Source organism: Hypomesus transpacificus, chromosome 10, assembly GCF_021917145.1.
Source record: "Hypomesus transpacificus isolate Combined female chromosome 10, fHypTra1, whole genome shotgun sequence".
NCBI classification, from domain to species: Eukaryota; Metazoa; Chordata; class Actinopteri; order Osmeriformes; family Osmeridae; genus Hypomesus; species Hypomesus transpacificus.
The window spans coordinates 267425-292960 of NC_061069.1; the positions used below are offsets into that span (position 1 = coordinate 267425).

Here is a 25536-nt window from a genome sequence, read left to right on the forward strand (position 1 = left end):
TTTGTGGTCAAAAACACTCTCCAATCAATCTCTCACATTAACATAACTAATTTGTTTGACAACAGTTTTCCAGACCTTGCATAATTGGCTGTGAGGTATTGTTTGTTCAGGTGTTCCACAAAATTTTATGTAGAAATGAAAATAATCTGGAAGATTGGAAAAAGGTGTGTAAGGGGGTATATTGTGCAAAGGGGGAAACTTACTATTTAATGTAAAGATAATAACACGTATTTGTTTCTTTCACACACCATTATGTGGTATTCATTGTAGCTTGATTGCCCTGTCTACTGTATAGATATATTACAAATTCATTTATCACAGAATGAAGATTTTTTTCATCCTCTTGAAAAATTGGTCCATTTGTTTGGGGCAAGTTCTAGTTCACAGACATTAGTGATCTGAAGAGGCAGTACAGTAGGGCTTCAGCACTCTTCCCTTTTCACCTGTATAGATTTTTACTGTAAACTTTTGTTACATGTTATCCCTGAAATATGACATCAATGGTTCCATACAGAATGTGTTTATGTGTATATACATGTGCGTATGTAATGAGTGTGTAAGAGTGTGTTTGTGTGTGTGAGTAGTTCTATCTGTGTTCCCATTCCTTTCTCATGTGCACATGTGTAAGTAATACACGTGTTATGTCCAGCTGGACAGATGTGTTGACTGACACACATGATATATTTGATCTTAGTTGGGGGGAAAACCTTGAGTGAGTTTGATTCAGCTGCCTTGTGCTGACCTACTGCCTCTGCCCAATCAGTCACCTTGTCCTCCCCCTGACTTCTCACCCCTTGCTCCCTTTGTCTCACCCCAGAGAAGCAAGGAAATCAAGACCAGAACAGGAAGATCAACCCTCCCCACCTCTCTTCCCTCCCTACCACTCTCCATTTACAACTGTTAAAATACTTTAGTCTCTCTCAAGCTCTCCATCTACCATGTGCATCACAATTAATCCAATGGACAATTAATCTGACAATGACCAAAAATGTTGTTTGTGACTTTAAAAAACAAACACATGCTTCTCAAAATGTTTTTCCATATAGAATTGAGCAGTAGTTGTGTTTCAGAACATTGGATTGGACATATATACAGAGCCAGGTCTAATAGGAAATGACAGAGATGTTAATGTGACAGTGATCGAGATGTGACAGTCTATTTGCCATAATGGACATCTTCATTCTATCAGCTTCCTTGTTGTGGCACCTCTGCGAATGGCCGCATCTGTGGTGTTTCCAGGCTGATAAGCAGCAGTGGACTGGGAATTCAGAGGATTCAGACAAGGCCACCACAGCTTGGGCAGGTGGAGAAAGGAGAGCTGTGCAACCAGGCACCATGGAGGACATAAAGAGAGGGGGGGGTTGTTTTCTAATTTATACTGTTCATTTGTTTGTGTGTGTGTGTGTGTGTGTTCGTTTGTTGCAGTTTTGTCCTTTGTCCATGACTTGCTTCAAAATCAGCCAACTGTAACATCTAAAGGTGACAACCTCGTAAATAAAAAGGATACAATGGTTTATGCACCATGAGAAACAACACATGAATAGGAGCGAGGCACATATCAAAAACTATCTTCATTGCAAGCAAAGGAGTGGGCAACAAACTTCTGTACTATCCACAGAATGAACATTGAAAAAAAGAGAGATTGTTTCTGCCAGTTAAGGAAGCTAACCCAGCTAACATTCACCCACAATAAATTCCGAAACATTTTCTTCATTCTCAACTAGCTAACTGAAGTAAATTAATTCTCTGCCATTTTGATTACATTAGAGCTTGATTTATGCATTTTGTGTGACGTTTTTTGGATGGCATCTTTAAATGAGAACTTATCCTAACCTAACTAACCCTAGTCTAAACAGATGATATATTTAAAAAGTGGTGTTTTGAGTCACTCTTCTTCCTTAAGTAATTAAAGGCCACCTGCATAATAAATGTTTGTTGTCATTAATGTAAAGCTTTTAGTTTGTTGGTCCCGGTGCTCGGCTCTGTATTTTATCTGTATATCTCCAAGGCAACAACTGTTGCATGCCATTGTGTATGTGTTTATCCAGTTCTGAAGTGTCGCCTATGTGTTTCACAGTGGGACAGTCCAGTTCAGCAACTCCCCAGTGTGGCTGTATGGCTGTGTGTGCATGTGTTTGTGTACGTGTGTGTACATACATGAGTGTGTGTTTGCATGCTCATGCATGAGTGTGTGTGTGTTTGTGTAGCCAGGGCGGGGACTATTGAAGGAGATGTGTTGATAATGGGAGCTTTGTTCCTCTGCTGGATGCGATGTGTTGTTGTGAACAAGGAGACGGCTGGTCAAACAGAGGAACACAAAGGCTCTGGGAACAGTCTGCCAGTCTGCCTGCCAACACTACCGTGCTAAATGATTCCTCTATCAACCTTTCACACTTATCACATTGGCATGGAGCAAAAAAATATATATATGTTTTTAGGGGTTGAATACAACATAAAGGTTTTTCTGTAACTGTTGCACTATTTCAGTCTGTCAGGTGCAAACACCCAGTATCCTATGTAGGACCATGCATGGAGTTTGAGATAAAAGATAAAGAACAAACTTTTGAGGAAGTCTGTTTTCATGAAACTTAAATAAACTTTGATACCTACCTACTTAATTTACAGTTTATTTAAATTCTTTTTTTTCTTACTGAACTGATTGCAACATTGCATTGTCCTTTCCTTGTAATAACAGACTCCCCAAACAGCATCTCCATTATTGTGCTTTCCCCTTAACTTCAGTGATGTGTGAATCTAGAGAAAAAGCTCAAAGTACAGCAGCTCAGGGTGAAAACCGTAATCTTAAATAGTGGTGAATTTAGCCATCAATAACACTGAAAGCCTCTGAAATTGCAAGAAATAATATCTCCAGCTAATGTGCCACAAATTATCATCCAAAGCCTGGTGTTCTAACCTCTTTAGCGTTGCCCCTTGAGGATATGGGGGATATGATTAGGAATTCGTTAGCAGGCTTCTATTTTTATGCTGATGACACACTTTCTGCTCCCGGGCTGGCGATGTTGCTGGCTCTTGACTTTCTCACTGTCTTTTGAAACTAGATCAGCTCTTTACCACCACAAGGAAATGTGACGTGAAGTTCACAGACTAAAAGTACCTCCAGGAGGAGAGCGATAGCCGTGGAATTGAAGGTGAGAAAAAAAGATGACTCATGTCATCTGAAATCTAGTCAATTGTGTTGACATCATTCATGCGTTTCCTGGAAATAGCACAAAACACTTTTTGGAGCCATGATGACTGATCAAGTAACTCAAAGCCATAAACAAAACCATTGAAAAGAGATAAACAAATGTTGATAGTGGTAGTGGTAGTGAATGTGGTAGTATTTTTGTCATAAAAGAACAGGCTTCCAGTCTCTGGCACAGGGTGTAGAGAAGAGAGGAGTGGAGAGGCAAGGAGAGGACAGTCACTGCATTTGTTTTCCATTGAAAGGGATTGCAGAATCTGACGGCCATGATTAATCACCCAGAGGCAGACATGTGAATACATCCGGGGAAAGGTTCAACTTTTTAATTCATCCCACACGCAATCTATTCAAACCAGCTGTTGGCACTCCTTTCCCTTGTTTCCCTCTGCTTTCTTCTCAGTGACCACTGGGTCCCACTGTCTTTCTCTCTGCATCTACACCTCCCTTAACTATCAGGGGAAACACAGTTGTTGTAATTGTGGGATTTTTTGGACATCGTTTGCCACCCTTTTCGTTTCAGTCTGGCTTCTTTCTTCCTTTGAGGAGAACAGTGAAGTGACTTTGTTTATGCAAATGGAGGGGGGGGGGGGGGGATCACTGATTTGTCTACAACGAAAGACCTTCATAGACCTGTGTACATACAGTAATGTTGTTTACTATGTGGGCTTTAGGGAATGTTGGTGATTGTGCGTGTGTGTCTTTTAAGTGTTTTTGGGTACACGTGTATTTGTGTACATTTTTGGGGGTTTTCTTATATAGTAGGGTGACCAGACGTCCTCTTTTACCCGGACATCCTCTTTTTAAGACCTAAAAAATGCGTCCAGCAGGGATTCCAAAAACGTCCGGGATTTTGCGTTGGCGGATTTTTTTGTTTCTCTGGATCCTTCACAAACTAGTTTTTACGCCCTTACAAGTTTTGGAAAGGGTATCTCCCTTACGTTTCACCTTCTTGCCCGAGCTCTGACTGTCATTGGTCGACCACCCTCTCAGTGTTGCCAGATGCACGATAATTATCCTACAAAGACTGGCTCTGCCATCCTACGTACTTCCGCTCAATTTTAATTTAGCTTCTGTACTCGGTTTGGCCATTCAGTACGTAAGTCAGATTTTGCACCGGCCAATCAGCGAACAGAGGGAGTGGCAGAGAACGATGACGTTCGTCGTGCGCTAGTTTCTGTTGTAGTTCCGTAATATCGGTGGAGAAAGATGCGAGCAAAGCCCAATATCCAACAGCGAGCAAAGCCCAATATCCAACAGCTAAAGCCGGAGCAAGAACAAGTTTTGCTGAGTTTTGTTGGTGGCCATGATGTTTTGGCCCTCCTCCCCACGGGGTTCGGGAACAGTTTGATTTTCCAGCTATGGCAGCTAGCTCTGTTACAGTAGTGGTGAAGGAATTGGCTAAGGCGAATGCTACCGATGGCAGATCAGAGTGGCTCTGGGCAGATCCAATAGTTTTAAACTTCAACACAGTACCCGCCTACAAGGAAGTCAACACTTGTCAATGGAGCGAGGCCAGACTCTGTCCAAATGAAATGTACGAGTGTCTGGTTAGGACCAGGCTAGTCTTGGTGTAGCTGAACCCTCAAATACAGATCTCTCTCTGTACGTAGTTACGTAGTGATTGAGGTTAACATGTGATATGATTGAGGTAACTTGTGTCACAGCATCAACAGCAGTGTAAACCTGGCTTCTTATTATTAAAGGTCCCATGACATGAAAACTTCACTTTAAGAAGCTATTTAACATTAACATGAGTTCCCCTAGTCTGCCTTTGGTCCCCCAATGGCTAGAAATTTTGATAGGTGTAAACCAAGCCCAGGGTATTCTTCTCCGCCTTTGAGAAAATAAAGCTCAAATGCTCAGTTTTGAAAATCCTCTCCCTGTGACGTCACAAGAAGCAAGGTTACCTCCCCTTTCTCTGACCCGCCCATGAGAATCTGAGCTAAGACCATGTGAGTGCATATCGTTTTTTCTTCAAGAGAAATCATGGCTTGCAAACGAACGAAGTATAACAGTTGCTCAGTGTTTTGGATGTAGCCTACAAATGAAAACAAAAGTATTTTTACAGTTCCTTCATCCGAGCCTCTGATGAACCAGTGTCTTAATTGTATTTTCTCTGGAAATGCGCCGACACAAATTCCCAAAGTTTTGTATGTCTGCGCCAAACATTTCAGCCACGACTGTTTACTCAACTTGGGCCAATACAAAGCTGGCCTTGCTGACCGTCTAAAATTAAATTCTGGATCAGTACCAACTGTCCTTGGTCCGGCTACAAACCTCGGATAAGTAAGTCAACTAATGCTCATTTTGTTGCGTTACTGTATATGGTTACCTAGCTTGCTACCCTTCATCATGTCAGAATGTCACCTTCAGAATGTGGCTGTAAAATTAGCTCTGCAGCTAACAGCTAACAGCTCAGTTACTGCTGCTAATGTAAAGGTAGATAGCATCAACTATGTGTGTGAATACACACACTGTAACGCAAGTGTTGTACACTTCTTTGTTATTTGGATAACCGTTCTGCTGTTGGTGTTATGGTGCGTGCGATATCCGCCTTTCCCCTCATTGAAATGACTAGGAGTGTGCACCTCTGCATACCAGGGTGATCAGATGAGAATGGGAAAATTTGAGGCATTTTACAGCAACGGGGCTACAAGCCATTGCAAGACATCCACTGTAAACATTAGGGAATGGTGCCGCCTCTCTCCTCCTCATTAGCATTTAAAGCAACAGACACCGATACAGCTTGTGCTGAGGAAAGCTCATTGTGGGACTGCTCGTAGTGGCTGTAAATCTGCACCCAGGCTGAATTTCAGGAAAGAGACTTCAGATACAGTATTAAGGGACCACTAAGGCCTATATAAAATCATCCAAAAACTGAATGTTTTGGGACCTTTAAGCCTGGGCAGGTTGTATCAAGGTACCACTGAAATCCCTGGAGTCAAATGAACAGGGACAGCTACACTGCTTAATGCAACGTAGCCTAGCAACAGACACCAGGATGGCTGTGGCAACATACTTTCATATTTATGTTTACATGAGAGAATGATTTGTCTGTCAGCCTGATGGCTCCTAATGTTCTGCTCTCCTGAGAGCTTTGTGTGTGCAGCGTACATATTCTCACTTCTCCTGAAGGACAGACCGGCACTTCCATAGAAACACATGCATACTTAATACTGTTGGATTGCACGTAATGCAAATAAACGCTGATAGATCGGGTCTCAAAATGTCTTGTATGACATAGAACAATGTAAATACTGAGTATGAATACTTTGAAAGGGCGCACTAAACAAAAACTGCAAGGAGACGTTCTATTTATCACACTTCAACAAGTATGTGAAATGTTGTTTTGTTACAATTTTATAAAACGATTGTAAGTCTGTAAGATAAGTATCCAAGGTGCTTTTGGAAATCCTTTGTGACTCTTTGTAGCTGCTGAAGAGCAAAACATGCATTGTGGTTGTGTACACCAATCTATTGTACTGTATGAATGGAGGTTTAGGCCACTCTTCTGTTAGACTGGTCCTTTAGGGACAAACTACATCAACTCAGTGAATTGGGCTCAGTGGGTGCATCATCACCATAGATTAGATTTCACAGGGTCTTTACTGCACACAGCAAAAGAGTGGCCTGCAAAAGCTTATCTCTACAATCTGTGATACAGGAAAATTATGATGATAATGGTAATGATAATGATATTGCATAGTATGATGAGTATGCTGGCTACTGCGAGATATCTACTTGGGGAGATGAGAGGACAGTTGCATGCATTGCACAGTGTACAGTAAAAACAAAAGAAGACAGAATGTAAAGAAAGGTGGAGAGGATGGTAGTATACACTTGAAAAGTATTGGGAACTATGGTGTTTCATAAAGAGAATACAAAAGTCAATACTATTTCAATAAGTCTACATTATCTATGTCTTTCTTGGAGTAGGCAATAAGTCATGCCTTTTGTTTTTACTGCTGTGTGACAAATGTTTTGGTGGAAATGGTTAGGAATGGTAAGGTGTTATATTTTATGGAGGTCATATTACATAAGTCAGCAAGTCAACATGAAATCAGTTTTGACTGTTCTAATGACTTCCCCCTAACTGCCAATCAGTATTGTGTTGTTAGCCACATGGTAATGTGTTTATATGAGAGGCCCTCCATGGCATGTTGTTAGCTGTATGCTAATGGATTTAAAAGAAAGTTAATCACTGCTGCGTGGTTTGCCACATGCTCGCCTGCCTATTGCTACCCGGCGATGTGTTTCAGGGGTTAGCCAAACAGTGGCAAAACACATGATGGCTCTTTATGAGGCTGGGCCTGGGTAGAGAGGGAGGCTGGGTATACAGACAACGCTAAAAAGATGGTAATGACAGCCATTCACCGCAATCCAATTATGCAAAAAGGACCCTAAACAATTCCATCATCCTCCAAATGAGATTGTCCTAATGAGATAAAGGCACCAATTAATCCTGAATTAATTTCTACAGCTCATTTTACCCCCGAAACCACTCTGATATGCAAATATCGATGAGAAGAAGACACACACTCTTCTGCAGGAATTTAAAAGTGTTTGTTTATTATGGTGCTAGGCCCAAGGCATCAGCCCGGTCCAATGCTTGGGTTAAGGAAAAAAGGAACAATGCTCATGGCAGCTAATATACACTATTTTAAACTATGACTGGTTGCTAGTTCTTCTAATTAAACAGGCATCATGTGTGCTCTCTAGTAGACTTTCCTACTTATGATTCCTCTGTCAGGAGGAACCCTATTGTAATTGTTGGTATTATTATTAGGGTTCCTCTGATAGGAAGAAACCTATTGTTTTCATTAGTATTCATACTATTTTTCCTCTTCTCCGCTAAATGGCTCAATAGCTCAGAAAGTCCTTGACCCGATTTTTTCAAATTTGGCCCAATGATACAACAGGTTACTACTACGGCTAGTGACCCACATACGCCCATAGGTGGCGCAATAAACCACGCCCAAAGTCTAAGGGATTTCCCCAGCGCCCCATTACTCCAAAATGCCTGTAAATTGGTAGACATGCCTTATTTTTCATGGGGAACCAAAAAGCCTCAAGGACCCATAAGGTCCGCCATGATAGATTTTGCTGTACTGTCCAAATTTAGTACAACCTTCAAAACCCTTCTCCTCATGAACCATAGATGCAATCGGCTTGAAATTGTAGAATACATGTCTTTATAAAGAGTGACATGGAATAGGAATAAGAAATGCAATGCAAAATGGCTGAAAGGGGTATATTTACGTAAATGTCCACATTGCCTCAATATCTTTGTGTCAAAATATCAAAAATAATTTTGACTGATGGTTTTTCAAACCCAATAGGGATCAAGATGACATCACTCTGAAGTACCATAAACAATTTCACCTTGGTATGTCAATATATGATTGAATTCAATTGAATTGCTCCACATCGCGCCCTCAAAATTCTCACACTTATCCTGCCTCTTGACACTATGGTGACCACCTTTCCCGCTTGGCGAAAATGTTACAGCATTTTCACCCCTTGTCCGGCACGTTGCATATTGAAAATACTGTGCGATACAGCGCAAAGCGGGACAGGTGGTCACCCTACTTGACATGTGCGAGCTTGGCGAGATGCACACACATCCTTTCTGGAAATTGTGTGCTGACCAAGCCCCCACCCTCGGTTTTTAGTTCCTGTTTCATTTAGCTTCCAATCGCAGCTCGATGTTACGAATATAAATTATTTTTCGGCGGCCATTGTTGTTTTCAACTGGAATCGCCTGATAGCCGTGTTGGAGGCAGCCACATTCGGTAAGACCTATTTTTACACATTTTGAAGTAGAATCAATGATTGGTATCACGAAAGTACACTACTCTTGAATTACGGTGAAAGTTTGAGCTCTTATAGATCTATAGATCGTGAGTCTGAAGTGACGGAAAACTGAACTCGAAAAGTAGATAGCTTTTTCCCTCTGTGTTTATAACTAGTGAATCGTTTTGCATCTCTGCGAATTCTTCACCAAACAGGTTGTGGAAGGCAGCCTTTAGGAGATCATTTGTGCTTTTAGCCAGATGCTCTGATTATTTTTGTGATTTGTGGAAAACTTGCAAGTGGATTGAAACTACGTCCCGGGGTACATTGTTTTGACGTTAGCCTCAGAGACAGACTCGGCTCGCTCGCTGGCAGTGTGTAAACAATTTTGTATTTCACTAAATTCTACTCCAAAAACGTCCTCCATCAGGTCAACACATTCGGATTCAAGTTCAAGTAATGCCACTGCATTTAACAGTCAAAACTGCAGTTTATATGCAGTGTAGATGGAAAAAGCTTCATTTTTCACAAATGACATGGACCCTTTCTTCAGTTTTACAGGTCTGGAGGGTATGCAGAGGCCTGCTCAACATAATTCAACAGAGGATGCTGAAAGCAACAACAGAGGATGCTTAGCGTAACAGAGGATGCAACAGAGGATGCTGAGAGCAACACAGACCCATTGCTGGCCTACCCCTCCCTAGCTGGACAGCTTCTCTTCAGCCCTGACCCCAGGACAGCTTAATCCAGCTGGCCTGCCCTGCCTGCCTGCAGGCCCTGCTTGCCCCTGCCTGCCTGCAGACCCTGCTTGCCCCTGCCTGCCTGCCTGCAGGCCCTGATTGCCCCTGCCTGCCTGCAGGCCCTGCTTGCCCCTGCCTGCAAGCCCTCCAGAGACAGACAGTCACCCCACAGACACTCAGCTCTGCAGACGCTTTTTTGAGAACATTGATGAAAAAGGACAAACCAGCATTTTTTACTTTGATGAAAGTCTACATTTTTTATCCTTTCCATGTCCCAGTATACCAAGCTGCTGACCTTTTGTGTCTTAAGTGATGAAACTAGTTCAAGTGATAGACTTTTGACCTGAATCCAATGATTATTCATCTGAATAAAACCCCCTCAAGAGAAGTACTGCTTCTTTATTAATGGTATTTATGTATAATATACAGCACCAGTCAAACGTTTGGACACATTTTCCCATTCAGACTGTATTCTGTATACAGTATATGATTGTGCAGGTCCCCCTGTCAATGATCTAGCACCTTCTCAGCACCTGCATTAAAAATGCCCTGGCTCCGTCCCTGCCCAGGGTTGATTGTAACTGGGGTTGGAAAACACATGTAGTAAGGGCAGAATAAAGGAACTGGGCAAAGGGTGCTGGTGTGGAAAGTCCCCAAAAACTGTGCAAAATGGGCATAAAATGTTAGATGGTATTGTATCGAGGCGCAATTGGAAAGAAGCCATAGGATATTTACAATTTTAATAGGCCATTAACCTGTTTCTCAAAGTTCAGGGGTGTAATTTGTTGGATATGAAGCCCCCACCCCCCTTTCCAGAGACAGTTGGTGACAGAGAGGTGCAGACATTAAGTTAAACATAGTCATGCGTTAAGAGTAGAGTAAAATTTTTTGACTAAATGTGTAAATCGATATTGAAACTCAGTGCTCTGAGTAGTAGAGGTTTAAAAGGTAGCCTTTTAAACCTCTGGGTTAAAACAATTCTGATTTGATTGGAACTTTCTCTTTTATACATGTTTAGTTGGATTTTACATTTAACAGACATTTAATTCATTTAGCAAGTTGTTTAACTCAAACAACCATAACACAGTACACATGGTATACAAAGCTTTAGTCAGATTTGGCGAAATTGTTAGCTTGGATGTTATCTTTACATATAGATGGGGACTGTTTACAAACAATGAGGATGCACCTTCAAGGCAGAAAGACGTGTTCCATTTCACTTTTACTGTACCCTACACTTTTAATGTTCTCGCAATTCCCCCCCCCCCCTTCTGAATAAAGTTTGATTGATCTGATTTGTTGATTTCTGTTGCTATGAAAACCAGAGACCTATTCCATAAAGCGAGTTTACCGAATAAGAATCCATCAAAGATTTGCTGAGATACGACACAACTTCCTGTTTGCTGTCTTAACGGCACATTTTGATTGGCTGTACCGGGCAAACGGTTTAGAAAATCAAAAAACCTTTTTGCTTTTGTGAGGCTTGGTCTGAAGATAATCTCTGGCAAATTTGGTGAAGATTGGACAGCAGTAATTGGACAGTAATTCAGTTTTTTTTCAGTAAGTCAAAATGGCGGCCGCATCAATTCGGCTGTTATCACAAGTTAACATGTGTAACACACGGGATGTCCCAAGATAAAATGAGACAAAGGAATCACTTAATAAAGGCAAACAAATCAACAGTTATTGGCCAAAACACACTTTTCCTTCCTGCAGCCACGCCCAGTGATCACATGACACCAAATTTTTGGACATCCTCGGAAGAGGATTCCGAGTCAACATAACAAGTTTAATGTTGATTTCTCAAAGAGTTGCTGAGATATGACCCAACTTCCTGCTTGGTTGCTTTGTTGCGCTAGAGTGCTCGAATGGGAGACATGAAACTTGGTGAATATAAAATGGGGACTATGCGTATAATGTGTGCCAAATTTCACAACTTTTTACCATACGGTCAGAGCCTGTTTAAGGAGAACCTGTACACTCCCTATTAAGCCCCATTGTATCGAATTTGGTTGCAGTTCCACCAGAGTTCCACTGGGGGTGATTGCGAGCGAGTGCATGCTGAATGGGAGTCTATGGAGCTAAACATCTAAATTTGTCTCTTTCGCCTGATTGCCGTCAAGAAATCTCAGATTTGATTACAATAATTATTTTTTTTGTAATGCACTTTACATTTAGCTAAATCTCAAAGTGTTACAGGTTAAAAACAAGAAAGGGCGCAAATAGTGACAGTTTTCCACTACGCCAACTTTCTTTTGTCGCTAATATGACAGGCCGCCAAACAGGACAGATTTTCTCACCTCCACCTCTGTTGTCAGAACCTCGGTCTCACAGTTCCCGTTTTCTTCAAATAAACGCAGCAGAGTTTATTAAATAACGTTCATTTTTGGTGCTGCGTTTATTCGAGGGCAGCGTTTATCGAAGAAATACGGTAATTCAGACAAAGAAATGACATCAGGAGCGCATTTATAGTCCATCTGCATATTCATTTATGGGAGGAGTCAAGGCGGGGTCAGTGGCCCGTTCACGTGCGGTCAATCTCACGTTGATTGTGATTTATAAAGGAAAGGCGCTCAGGACCTGGAGTAAGACGGTTTTATACATGTGAATATTTCTGTGTGTGGGTACTTTTCGAGTTTGGGTAAAATGGACATACAGTGAACCTCAAAGTCCATTGACACATCTTTCCTATCTAAATCTCACAACTGGCAACTGCAGCTGTAAAACGATCGGTTTTGAAAAAGCGGAACATTTACATTTACACCCTCTGGTGTTCTGGCCCAGGATCGCAGACACTAGTTTAGCTGCGCGCTGCTCTCTGTACTTCCACATAAACAACAAAGGAGAACGTTTTTAAGTTTTTAAAGTATATTGAAAATAGACCATCGTAAATGCAGTGTTCCAGGCTGTACTGGAAATGCTGACACTTTTCATTATCTTGCGAAGGAACCAGACACACGACGGGCATGGCTGATGTTTTTCTGAGAAGATCCCTGTGAAGTTCGACACTCATTTATTCATTTGCTCGAACCATTTCACCAAAGAGAGTTTTGAATGAAAACCTTGGACAATTTGAAGAAGGATTTTCTAAGCCGCTGTTGCTGAAAAGAGGTGCTGTTCCAACCGTATGCTCATCACAAACGCAAGCTTTAAGTAGGCCTATGATTTTGACGCTAACAGTTAGCCTATTAGCAATGCTAACGTCTCCTGTATGTAGTATAGCTAATGCTAAATAAGTTTGAAAACACATCAACATACCTTACTTTGCAACTGACTCTAGCTAGATTAGCTGTAGTCGGCATTTGAAGGGAAGCTTTCGAAAAAATTGCCAGAAAACGAATAGCAGTCTAGCCTATTGCCTGTCTAGATCTATTTGAAAGAACTAGAGAAAGCAGGGCTGTGTTCGAAATGTCTTAAAATGCGTCCTTCCTTCCTTCCTTTTAAGACAGCGAGGTCTGTTCAAAATGTCTTAAATCTTCTCTTCCTGTCTAATAAGATACCTTAAAATACATCACATAACGATCATTTTTTAAGAGAGCATCTGAGCTGCCTTGCTGTCTTAATGGCGGCACGTATCACCCATAACTCTGTGCGCGGGGTTACCGTGAGCAACAAGTTAAACAGAATCCTTTGACCGCCATTGCTCTAAGTTTTTACAATTCATATTTCAGCTAAACGGTACTTGTTAATCAGCATCTGAATAAAAATTTATCGAGAAATGGGCAGTGTAGTTGCTGAAAATGTACTTATTTTATTGATAGCACTCCTATTTGTAAATTTGCTCCGACTTTTCGATAACGTAGAGTAGCTAGCATCGCAGTGCAGTGCAGACACTAGCTAGTTGCTGCGTTTTATCATAATCCTATCAAATGAGTGAAATACACACACAAATGTTATGAACTATTGAGCCTATATCTAACACAAGTTTAAATACAGCTTAACTTGACTTAGTGTGACAATAAACTCAATGCAATTGACTGCCGTCTGACAAAGCGCGCTAGTGCGAGCACATAAGTACACGCAGCGCGATGACGTACATCCTATCTTAATAGGCTGTTCAAAAACAACGTTTTTTAAGATACCTTACCCCGAAGAGAGCTGTCTCGTTAGACACCTGTCTAGTAAGACATCAAGGATTAAGACAGTTGTTTAAGTTTTCAAACACTAGAACAGGATACGTTACCATTGTTAATAACTGTTACTGACAAAATCATACTACAGCTTGCGGTTGTGATGAACATAAGGTCGGAACGCACCTCTTTCAGCAGCAGCTTCATAGGAAATCCTGCTTTACATTGTCCCAGGTTTTCAGAACCATCCTTGGTGAAATGGTTCGAGCAAATGTGTAATTGAGGGTCGAACTGCACAGGGATGTTCTACGCTATGGTATAGACAAACATCAGCCATGCCCGTCGAGTCAATGTTAGCTAGACTAGCTCACCTGCTTTATATTAACACTGATTTGCAAGGAATGCAAGAACAGCTACATAGCGAAAACGCCTAGTAGGCAAGTAAACTAGTTTAGCTTGCTAACGCAAGAGCATAGGTAGAATGTGTGATGATTTAGCCTAGTTTATTGGCAATGGGGCTAATGCGTTATGTCATGTTCCTGACTGTGTTTCATTCGAATAAATAACCCGTGTTGTCATGTAAATCTACAATTCACAATGCATATTTGTCCAGATCTTTGTCAGGTTATTTTTCCTTTCATTTTTCAGCAAGATATCTAACTGAAGCTGAGTTGAATCATGATGTAGTTTGGTTGCGAAACTGTAATGTTACCCACCTAAGTTGATCCCGTTTGCTTTGACAACAGAAGTGGAAACAACTAACATTATAATTTCAAATGATATCTAGTCAGTCTGTTGAAAATAGCGTTGTGTAGACACAATAGATTTATGTGCACGTTTTTATTCAAGTCTCCACCTTCAGTGAGTGCTGTTGGCCGTGTTGAATTTTTTGCTCAGCAACTTCACTCGTTGAAAACCAACCAATCAGCGAGCATCTATACATTCATGAGGACAATTTCACAGGAAGCACCAGGGGGCATAGAACAGCACCCGTCTATTCTCAGCCCAACCAATGTTACATACCCTTTTTGGAGACCTTAAGGAACAGTGTGAAATACCCCAAAAAAAACAGTCACTGACCCCTTTAACAAACTGCTGGACAATTCCATCAGAAGACATATTTCCCTAAAGGGTAGCCTATGAGGATGTTTAACAAACTAGATGCTTCAATAACTTTTACTTAGGCAAAAGTTGGACTTGGACCAAAGCTTCACCAAAACTAAACCTGTCTGTTAGACAGCTATTACTCAGTCAAGGTCAAAGAAATGAAATCCTCGCTAGGGCCAGAACCATTTTTTTACATACCAGTTGGAGAGGGACAGCAGTTTGCCTTGTGTATGCCAGCGTACAGTGGAACCCATGTTTACATGCCCACAGCCTCCATGGTAAGTTTGTACCACCACTCATTCAGTGGAGAGAGAGAAACACCACGGAAATGGTCTGTTACAAAGTCTCTTGAAGCACAACCTTTTTTTTTCTCCATAAAATGTCAGGATAATAAAATAATTACATGAACAGTCATGTCTCAGTCAGGCTCAACCTATGCCAGGCCATGGCATAGGTCGAAACCCCTGGCCACATGCAACAGGCTCTGACCGGCTACAAAGCATGCTGACAATATGATGACCTATCCTCCACAACGGTCCTTCTGTAATCAAAGTTAATTAATACAGAAAAATACAGAGCAGTCGACAAGGAAACTAAGTAAATTATATGATACAGAATTACAAGTACCACTTGTACTACATATTGTGATTAACATAGGAAATTGGGTAATCCTTCCATTTCTTCCACAGGTAACAGTTCACATCACATCTGATAAGACCCTCTTATCCAAACAGGAAGAAGCCTATCCACATTTTTTATCTCATCTCATTTGAAACCCTATCCCTCTTCCTAGCACTTCCTTTGTGCTGTGCTGTGTACATTAGCAGTGAGCCACTTGTACTGCCTCTGGTGATGACAGAAATATCCTGACTCTACGGTTGCCAGGCAATGCTCACAACTGCTGGTCCACATCAGCTAATTACAACCAGTAGTCACATATTGTCAGGTGATTGCATTCATATTGATTGCTTAGACAGATTTTAAATCACTAAACACTAATTAATTATTTGCCTTTGGACATTGTACCAGAAAAAGACATTCTTGTGATGTTTACATTATGTGAAGAGAAAGTACATGTCTTCCAACTGTGATGCAACATAGTGTTCATGGTGTAGTCATTGATCCTGATAAAACAGCAGACATGCTTAGCAAATACATTGTGAGGAATTCTATCGTCCTTCATTAATTCCAGAAAGTATACACAAGACTATTCCCACAAACAGTGACACAGATATCAGAGAAACTTCTTTCTCTCTGTCTTCGTCTGTGTTTCTGCGCTCTTTTTGTTTCTGTTATGTTATTATCTCTCTCCCCCTCTCTCATTTGATCCCACCACCCTGTCTTTCACTCTCTCTCTGTCCCTCTCTCTCTCCCTCCGTGTAGTTCAGTAGTTATTTTTCATTGCAGCTGGCCGGCCAAGGCAGTAAATACTCTGCTCCTCAGAGCGTGGACCTGGTGTGACCCTGCAACCTCCGTGCCTCCAACGCCTCTCCCAAGGTCTCTCATTCCAAGGCCCCTATGATGCAGCACTCGGGCTGCGCTGTGGCCTCTGTAATTCACCCTCCTGCTAGATCGCCTGCCAGCAGCTATTGATTTTTGTTTCCCCAATCTCCAGGATAGAGGGAAAGAAAAGATTAAAAACACTTTGTCAGTTTGGTGGGGAATAAGAATTCTGTGCAGAGGGATACCTGGGAGGCCAAGAGGTCAGGGATAAGGTACTGTATGTCTTTATGGCTTTAACTGTTTCCCTACCACAGACATCTTTCTTTCTCTCAGTCTATCTTTCCCACTGCCTCTCTCTCACTATGTCTCTATGTCTCTTATTCTCTCTATTTATCACATTCCGTTCCGTTCCCTTCTCTCTCTCTCTCTCTCTCTCTCTCTCTCTCTCTCTCTCTCTCTCTCTCTCTCTCTCTCTCTCTCTCCTCTTTTGAGTCCCTACTTAGTGCAGTGAAAATACAGTGATGCTGGAGACAGAGGGATGGTAGGGGGCTCTTTGACCAGAAATGCCCAGCCCAGATCCTGGTAGGTGGTCGGCTATGTCTGCTTCTCAGTGTAGTGGCTAAGTGGTCAGTTGCCACCATACAAATGCTCTGATTTTACCCCCAGAAAGACATGAAAAGGTTAATTTCTAAAGAAAAACCTATTAGAAGAAGTTTGTTTTCACCCATGACTGATCACTGTCATGATATCTTTGTCTTGTCATTGCATTCAACACCCCCTCAGCCCCCTCTTTCCTCCACTTCTCTTTTGCTTGGGAACGGTGCCTTATAAGACGACTCTATCTTCAGAGATAAAATATTCATTCATTGGACGAGACCATCTTAGAGAAAGTAGGACTGAAATGTGAATTCATGGTCCCAGCTGACGTTTCTTTAATATTTGATGGGTCATCGGAGCTTGGGTGTCCTTTCACTAGCTCTTGTCCCCCATTATATGCTCTCTTCCTGCCACGTGTTACGTTTTCCACATTGGTTTGTCCATTTTCTAGTTCTGGTGTAAAACTGGCAAGTAAAGCTATGGCAATGTATGTTAAGCTACTTACAGTAGAGACTAGAATTTCCTCAAAATCATGAATCGGTTTTAGTTACAGTTTATAGTTATATACTGTTTTTGTAACTTGAATTTTTTAAATGTTCATAACATTTTACGCGAAAAGTGGCATTATTAACTTATTACAACCCTCAAGCGTTGTTTAATCTGGGGCTGGTAATCCTAGGTTAGATGAAGGTCCACTCAAAGCCATATCATGTATGTAATGCCTATTCACTATTGCAAGCCTTTCAACACCAAATTAGGCTTGTCTAAACAGGGGGTGCCTTCTGAATTGTCTGTGGGGTGTTTGTGTGTTTGCATATGTGTGTGCAGTAAGATAATGACATTGAGTATATGTGTGAGACTACAGTTTACCCACACTCATGGCTTTATGTGGTCTTGGCACAATGTTCACCTCACCAGGGCGTCATGTAGCCTCTAAAGTATTGCGCAGCTTTCATACCAGAAGATGGCGTACGGACAAAACTCGAAAAGTACCTATGCACAGAAATATTCACATGTATAAAACCGGTCGTACGCCAGGTCCTGCGCCCCTTTCCTTTATAAATCACAATCAACGTGAGATTGACCGCACGTGAACGAGCCACTGACCCCGCCTTGCCTCTTCCCATAAATGAATATGCAGATGGACAGTAAATACACTCCTGAGGTAATTTCTTTGTCTGAATTACCGTATTTACCGCAAAGCTGCCGAAAGGGCTCCGCCTTTTCCGCTTGTAGCCAAGATGGCGCCTGTTTAGAGCAAGTAGTGTCCATCGTTGTACACTGCCTTTTTGGACCGTTTGCAGTGCGCCATCTGGGTACTTTCAGTGCACTGAATTCAGCTTTTTTTGTGAGTTAAGCGCCCTAAGCACTGAAAGTCAGTGCTTGAAGTGCACAAGTGCACGGTAGTAGACACAGCCCGAGTGTGGAGGCGAGAAAATGTGTCCTGTTTGGCGGCCTGTCATCAGATATTAGCGACAAAAGAAAGTCGGCGGAGGGGAAAACAGTCACTATTTGAGCCCTTTCTTGTTTTTAACCTGTATCACTTTGAGATTTAGCAAAATGTAAAGTGCATTACAAATAAAATTATTATTACTTTTATAGGGCCATAAATGCTGTGGGTTCAGTGAACCGGACCATGGCAGAAATTAAGAAGAAATGGTCCGATGTAAAACTTTAAATTAAGAAACGAGTCGTGGCGCATCGTAACAGCATGGCAGATGTAGGGTTAGCGTGACATGCATTTCCTGAGTGATTTTGTCATTTTTTTGACCCCCCCTTAAGTTTAACAGAAGTTATTAAGTGGTGGCGGATTAAACAGAAGGCTATATAGGCCTAGCATTTCCCGTTTTGGGTTTTGGCATTTTGATTTGATCATCCACATTAATGATCAAACTTAAAAAAATTTGTTTTTTGAATAGTAAACGTCATAAACGTAGTAGTGGAAACTTTATTCTGTAATATTTGGTGAGTTTCTGCACTTTTCAGTTCGAATTTGCCGAGTTACAGAGCCAGACAAGAGTTTACGGACCGGACCGTCCGCACATTCTCACGTCTGCTCAAAAGTTTCCGTGATGGCCCGCACATTCTCACGTCAAGTAAATCTTTATACATCACAAGTGTATAAGTGTGCATCATAAGTGTGCGTGAAAACCAGCGTACGCAAGCTTTTTGTGCGTACGCAACGTTTATACATGAGGCCCCAGGTTTCTCTTGTGTTCGAGGCTTCCCAGCGATCAGACAAACATCCTGTTGGTGCACAATAAATGATTGTTTGGAAAAGTGAAATAATAATAAAGAATATCATCATCATACTTTTCTATGTAAACGTGTGTCTTGTATCTTGATAGACACGTAACCTCCACGCTTGATGCATTATTTTGTCAAAATGCTGAAACTTTATAGCCTGGCTGCCAGCCCAACTTCTCCCCGCCCACAAACAAATTTGGTCGGGAAGTTGGGTCTGGAGGGTCTTGTGTTGGGGACAACTACAGAAAACCAGAATCGGGACGGACCAATGAAATTGCCAGGGCGGGCTTTATACGATGATGGACAGATGATCAACAGTAACGTAATCAACAACGTCACGAAAGAGCGCTTGGGTTGAATTCGTTTTCAACAAACAACATATTACGTTGCTCTGATTGGTTGTAGGTCTATCCAATTGAGCAAAGAGGCATTTGTTTTTATAAGTTCGGTTGAAACACGCCCCGTAGTCACAGCCCAACGGAGAGTTTTCAGACTCATATTCTGACTAGAATTATGAGTATGACAACGTCAGGCTAGAAACTTTATCAGAAAGAGAAACAAATACTTTTCCCAAATTTAACTACAAGGTTGCGCACTGCAGCAACAGGCAGTGCAAACATATAGTTATCGATCCAGTTCATGAAGCAGTTAACGTTTACGCTTCACCAAGGAGATTTGTTATATTCACTGTTTACCTCAATACTGACTTTGAATTGCGCTGTATGGATGCAACCCATCATTAACCTGAGCCTGTATCATCTTTAGGCTTTGACTGGTCCTTGTGCGGAGGTGTGTTGGCATGAAACAGGGGGAAAGATGACACACACACACTAGGCAGCTGAAATAAAGGAGGAATTGGATTGTCCTTTGGGTTAATCCGACCACCTTATCACACACAATTACAGAATTTTTTTAACTCACTCACATATACAAACCCAAACACATAGAGCCAAGCTGTCAAATAAGGCACTTCTTGTTATAAAAGGGGGGGGGAACATTCAGATTTCTTTATTCCAAAATGAAGCATGCCTGTCAGCGAAGGGCCAGCTCCTCTCCATCTGTCATCGTTGGAGCCCTGTGCGTCTGACACAGGGATTCATTCGTCTTGTCGTTCTGACAGTCGGATTTTCCCGCCGCACTCCCGCCCGCAGTCACCCGGGATGTTTTGGAAGGCAAACTTAAAAAAGAAAACAATCTGTGACAAGGAGTAGGTCTCTTAACGCATGCAGATGAGGCAGGGAAAATGCAGGGAGCAGCAAGCACCCTCTGAGGTTTCCACATCCGTCACATCACCCTCACCCTCCACGAGCCGGAATCACAGCTTAGCCTGTAGGCATGGACGCCCTACAGCAATCTCACACATGCTCACAAGGGTGATGGGGGTTGCTGACATGAACTGTGTTGGGCTTTGGTGTCTGTTCTCTCTCTGGTCGATACTAACGCAGCACCAGGCACTTTTGATGTTTACATGCCTTTGAGAGGTTAGCTAGGAGTTTTCACTGCATAATTATTCAAACCATCAACCTTCTGTAGGGAATATGTAAATGCGCAAAGAAAAAAAAAAAGTTTTGTCTACTGTATAACACTATCATTTGTAATTGCACTGCCATTGATATTGTATTCCATGAAGTGATTAAGTACTGTACACTTTACAATAACGTCCTGATGGGCCTTTGTAGATGTATTTAAGCACAAACAGGTAGAAAGGTGAGGGGAGGCAGAGGGGGAGGGGGTTGGTGAAAAGTCTGAGCTACAAAATGCTGAGTCGACTTCTGTTCCTTAATCTATTTGAAGGCTCGATTAAAGTTTCATTTGTACCCATCTCCTAATGCCAGTGACTGTGTGTGGTGTGCGCGTGTGTGTATGTGTGTACGTGTGAATATGTGTTTATGTGTGAGTGTGTGTGGTGGTGTTTCTCAGCCTTGTTTGGTGAGCAGTTTCAAATTGAGCACATATCTTATCTCTACGGTTCGGACCCACTTTATTCATGCCTCTGGGACATTGGAAGCCGCAAACAACTGAATTTTTCATCAAGGTTACTTCCTGGTGAGATGCAGGATGGACCACCTTGTACACAACTTAAATGATTCAGTCCTGCAGTTTCTAGCCAGCCACCATTAGACTGTCCCTGACCTTGTACATGTATGGTGTTCTGAACTTGTACTCTTTATCTGTATTCGGAGTTATTTCCTGTAAAGTGTTATCTTGGTTTATTTGGTTGATTATCTGTTTCAGCAATACAGACAGTTTGAGTCCCTGGTGGGAATGTAGAACTGCTAGTCTAGACAGAAACATTTTTTGGGAGAAAAAAAAGCCAACTGAAACATTTGTTTATGTAAAAACATCCAATATTCATAAGTATGTTATTATCAATGAGCTTCATTTGCAATTCTAATCAAATCCTGCAGACTTTTTTGAGGTGGGGTTTGTAAATGCTGCAACAACACATTACATTTTAATGTTGGAGAGTATGCAATGTTAGTTTGTTTCTTTAATTATGACAGAAATGGAATTTTCTTGAGTTTTGTCATCTCATCAAGATCTGGTATCAGTTTCTCAACTCTGATGGGGTACAATACTGCAGTAGAATGCTGCAGTTTCAAATGTAGTAATAATCAGAGCACAATGTTGCCTTTAATCAAATCAAGTCATCAGTTTCTTTCCATTTATTTTTCCTAAAATGGTAACACAAAAATGTGTAAGAAATATAAGACTAACAGGCTGCATAGAGTTCAATCTCCTGAATGTTCCTATATGTCAAGGTACCATGCCAGTGAGTGTCTGTTATTAAAGTAGAAGTATAGTCCTGCATTAAAGTAGCACCTAGATACTAGACAGTCTGGACCCCTATCCCTGACAGATGACCTCCGCCCCCCCAACACACAAACACACACACAAACACCCACTCTGCCCCAAGTGACAATCACTGCTTCAACCCCTATTCAAGACTTAATGAGAAAGCAGACTGATCGATCCTACACAGGCCATAAAAGAAAAGAGAAGATTCCAGTTGTATAACTGAGCTGAGGTGTCATAGACACAAAACACCTTTCTTTGTCTACATAGTTGAGTAATTTGTCATACTAATACATCTGCAAACCATATGTATCTTTACATTGATGTAAACGGAGAGGGTCCAGAATGCTCCAGAATGAATCGGTCAATCGGATGGGGGGTTTGATTTGCACAAGGGCTGCAAGGGGTTTGGTTTGCAATTAGAGCATTGGTGTGGTCCGCTCCGAATAATTAATAATACGTAATAATTAAAAATATGTATTTGTTAAATAATTAATAATGTTAATGAGTTGTATGCTAGTACTGTGTCTATAAACATAAACCTAATTGGCTTTTAGGAGATGTAGACATCTATTGTCTCGCAGTCAGGGGTCGTCATTCCTATCCAACATGTAATATCCCTGCCGAGCTTCCATTCCAAGCACAATTATTTATTACATATTCAGTCTCTATCCATCATTGTATTGCCACCCAGTCCAGTCTCCGTGTTAACGGTCACATGCTTTTATCTTTATTGATGCGTCCCACCTTCCCGAAAGATGATTGACGTTTTCAGAGGAAACCGAGGTGGGACTTAAGCGCTGCTCTTCTCCAATCGTTGCTTAAGGGGCGGAGGCTGTTTTATCCATACTCTGCTTATGACTCAGTTGCTAGACATAAGCGAAACAATAACAGTTGTGGTGAGACTTTATATCTCAGCTCTAGGGCAAGTAGTTACAGGTTTGGTTTATCAAGCTTTCGAGGACATTCTACATTTCCTCTGACCCGTTTTGCCCAAGCCACTTTTAATGAGATTAGGTCCCTTTAGTATAGAATCTTTTTTTTCTACAGTAGCCTAGCTGTGCAGGAGTGGCCAGAGCCAAAAGCAGCTTTTCAGATCAGATTTCACCTAAACCAGCTGGGAGAGAGAACGGGAGGGCTGTCATTCTCCTTCCTCGCCGATCCAGAAGAGCTCATATAGGGGAAAGAAAGGGAGAACAGTGTGAGGGCGAAAGAGTGGAATAGAAGGCAGGAGGATCCAAAGGAATTTCCAAGGATATTTCTTCTGTCACCGTTGAGGAAAAAAGTGTTTGTCAGTTGGGGGCGAGGCAGAGACCGTGGTCAAGGATGGACGAGCAACCTAGGTTGATGCACTCCCACGGACTGGGGATGGCCGGACACCCTGGCCTGGCGCAGCATATGCAGGATGGCACTGGAGGGACGGAGGGAGAGGGAAGGAAGCAGGACATCGGAGACATATTACAGCAAATAATGACCATTACAGACCAAAGCCTGGACGAAGCGCAGGCCAGGTGAGGTGGCATAAAGTTGAATGTCTCTGTGATGGAATACAAAATCAAAATACTTTAACTATCTATTTAGACTGCGCAGAGACTATGTGCTTCTAGCTCAAGAAAACATATGTGCACACCCGATGGCAGAATTACGAGAAATAACCCGAGTCCGTTTTGTTTCGTAAAATAACTTTTGAATAAGCTATTCTGTTATAGGTTCTAAAAAAAATATTGTGACATGTTATGCAAGCGTTGAGCTGTAGCCTATCTCTCATTTTCCAAGCGGCTCTTTTCTTTCAATTTTGTACAAGGTTGGGCTACCCTATACTTTGCAAACATGCTTTGTATCGCACATGTTGCGGATGTCTTTTGAAGGTTTCTCTCTCAATAAATGGAAAAACACATCACTGTTAACGTAGCTACAACGCACCATGCAAACTCCCCACACTATAATCTAATTTAGTTTGCCACATAAACGCCCCTCGGTGTTGTTGAACTGATGTTTTTCGTGTAATTTCATTCCTGCTAAGGACAGAGGAAAGTTATTGACACACAAGTATTTTCTTTATTTAATTGTATATCTTGTCCAACAAGTCATTGAATAGGGTTGGAAATCTAGACAAATTAAAAAGATAATCATTAAAATCACCAATTGTAATATCTCCGTTTATTTGACCAATTAAAGGGGCACAGCAGTGGCTGTGTTTTTCTCTTTTTGCTGAGTTTAATGGGATATGGCACAAGAAACAAAGAAAAACTCATCATTCATTTTGTATTTATTCATTTCCTTAGGAAACATGCATTGAATTATCACAGGATGAAACCAGCACTCTTCAATGTTTTGTGTGAAATTAAAGAGAAAACAGGTAAGGTTTAAGAGTTAAAACTTCTCATGCCGTATATGTGTTTTTTTCTGACCCATGTTTCTGGAGAGAAACTAAGGTTTTAGACAACTTGTTATTGGTAAACTCTGGATTTGGTTAGAGTCTGTACAGTTTTTTACTGTACATCTGCTGTATGAATTCTTGTTACAAACCCCCATACTTGGATACACTATATTGAGAGTAAAATTACTCTAGTCAACACTAATGAATATTTGGTTTTACTATAAAAGGTGACAGCACTTTACATTAAGGTTACATTAACTTGTATGTAACTACAAAGTAATACCTACAGTAAGTAAATACTTTAGGAATTGCTATGTAGTGAAATGGTACTAAGTGTTAGTGGTATCTATTACTAAAATGTAAAAATAAGTAAAACACAGTATGGGTGTGGGGTGTGAGGGGTAGGTGGATGTTGTAAACGGGCAGTTGAAGGTTGTGTTACCAAAACAAGATCAATGTTAGCATCCACTTACCCTTGGAAAGTCCTACACCCCCATACGAAGTTTCACTTGTACCTTAGTACTAAGATTTAACAACTTGTACCGCTAAACTGTATTGATGTGTACTACATAGCAGTTCCTTTATAGTTCAGTGTACAATGGTGTTAATATACATATTTACTTACATGGTTGTTTATGTAACTTAAATGTAAAGTGGTGCCCTTGAGACAATTAATTCCAATTCATTACAGTGTCCCTTTTCACCTACTTCTGCAATGTGTTTTTTTCTGATGAGAAAGTGATATGTTTATTTGGTCTACAGTTTTTACGTACAGGGCCAGATGGATTTCTAAATTGGTGTTTCAAGCAAGGGTCTAAGTCATGAAAAAGGAATGTGTGTGAAAGAGGCAATGAACATACTTAAAAGAGGATTAAAAGAGATAGGCAGCTTGTCTGCTCATAGAAAGAATGTGAATATTCTCAGAGGCCTATTCCAGGCTCCACGAGAGCAATATCACTTCAAGATAGAAAATCAAAAAGCAATCTCCAATACAGACTTATCGCTGAATCTGTCTTTGAACAAGTGTCGTTTGAAATTGTTGAGGGAGAAACCATCCTTTATTTTGGCCTTCACTGAGAAGGGCTTCACCGTCCAAACTACACAAGATAACAAATAGAGAGTTGTTCAAGTGGGCCATACTTTCACACCAATCTGCCC

General features: G+C 41.3%; 1 protein-coding gene across 2 annotated transcripts in view; it reads left to right on the plus strand.

Moving 5' to 3' along the window:
• Window positions 1–22848: 22848 nt before the first annotated feature.
• The window catches only part of pbx1a (pre-B-cell leukemia homeobox 1a), a 34944-nt gene continuing 32256 nt past the window's right edge, over window positions 22849–25536 (plus strand). For both annotated transcript variants that reach the window (XM_047028007.1, XM_047028008.1), the window contains exons 1-2: window positions 22849–23509; window positions 24284–24357. In XM_047028007.1, the coding sequence (XP_046883963.1) occupies window positions 23325–23509; window positions 24284–24357 (259 nt within the window). In that variant the 5' untranslated portion in view covers window positions 22849–23324. The remainder of the gene's footprint in view (window positions 23510–24283; window positions 24358–25536) is intronic.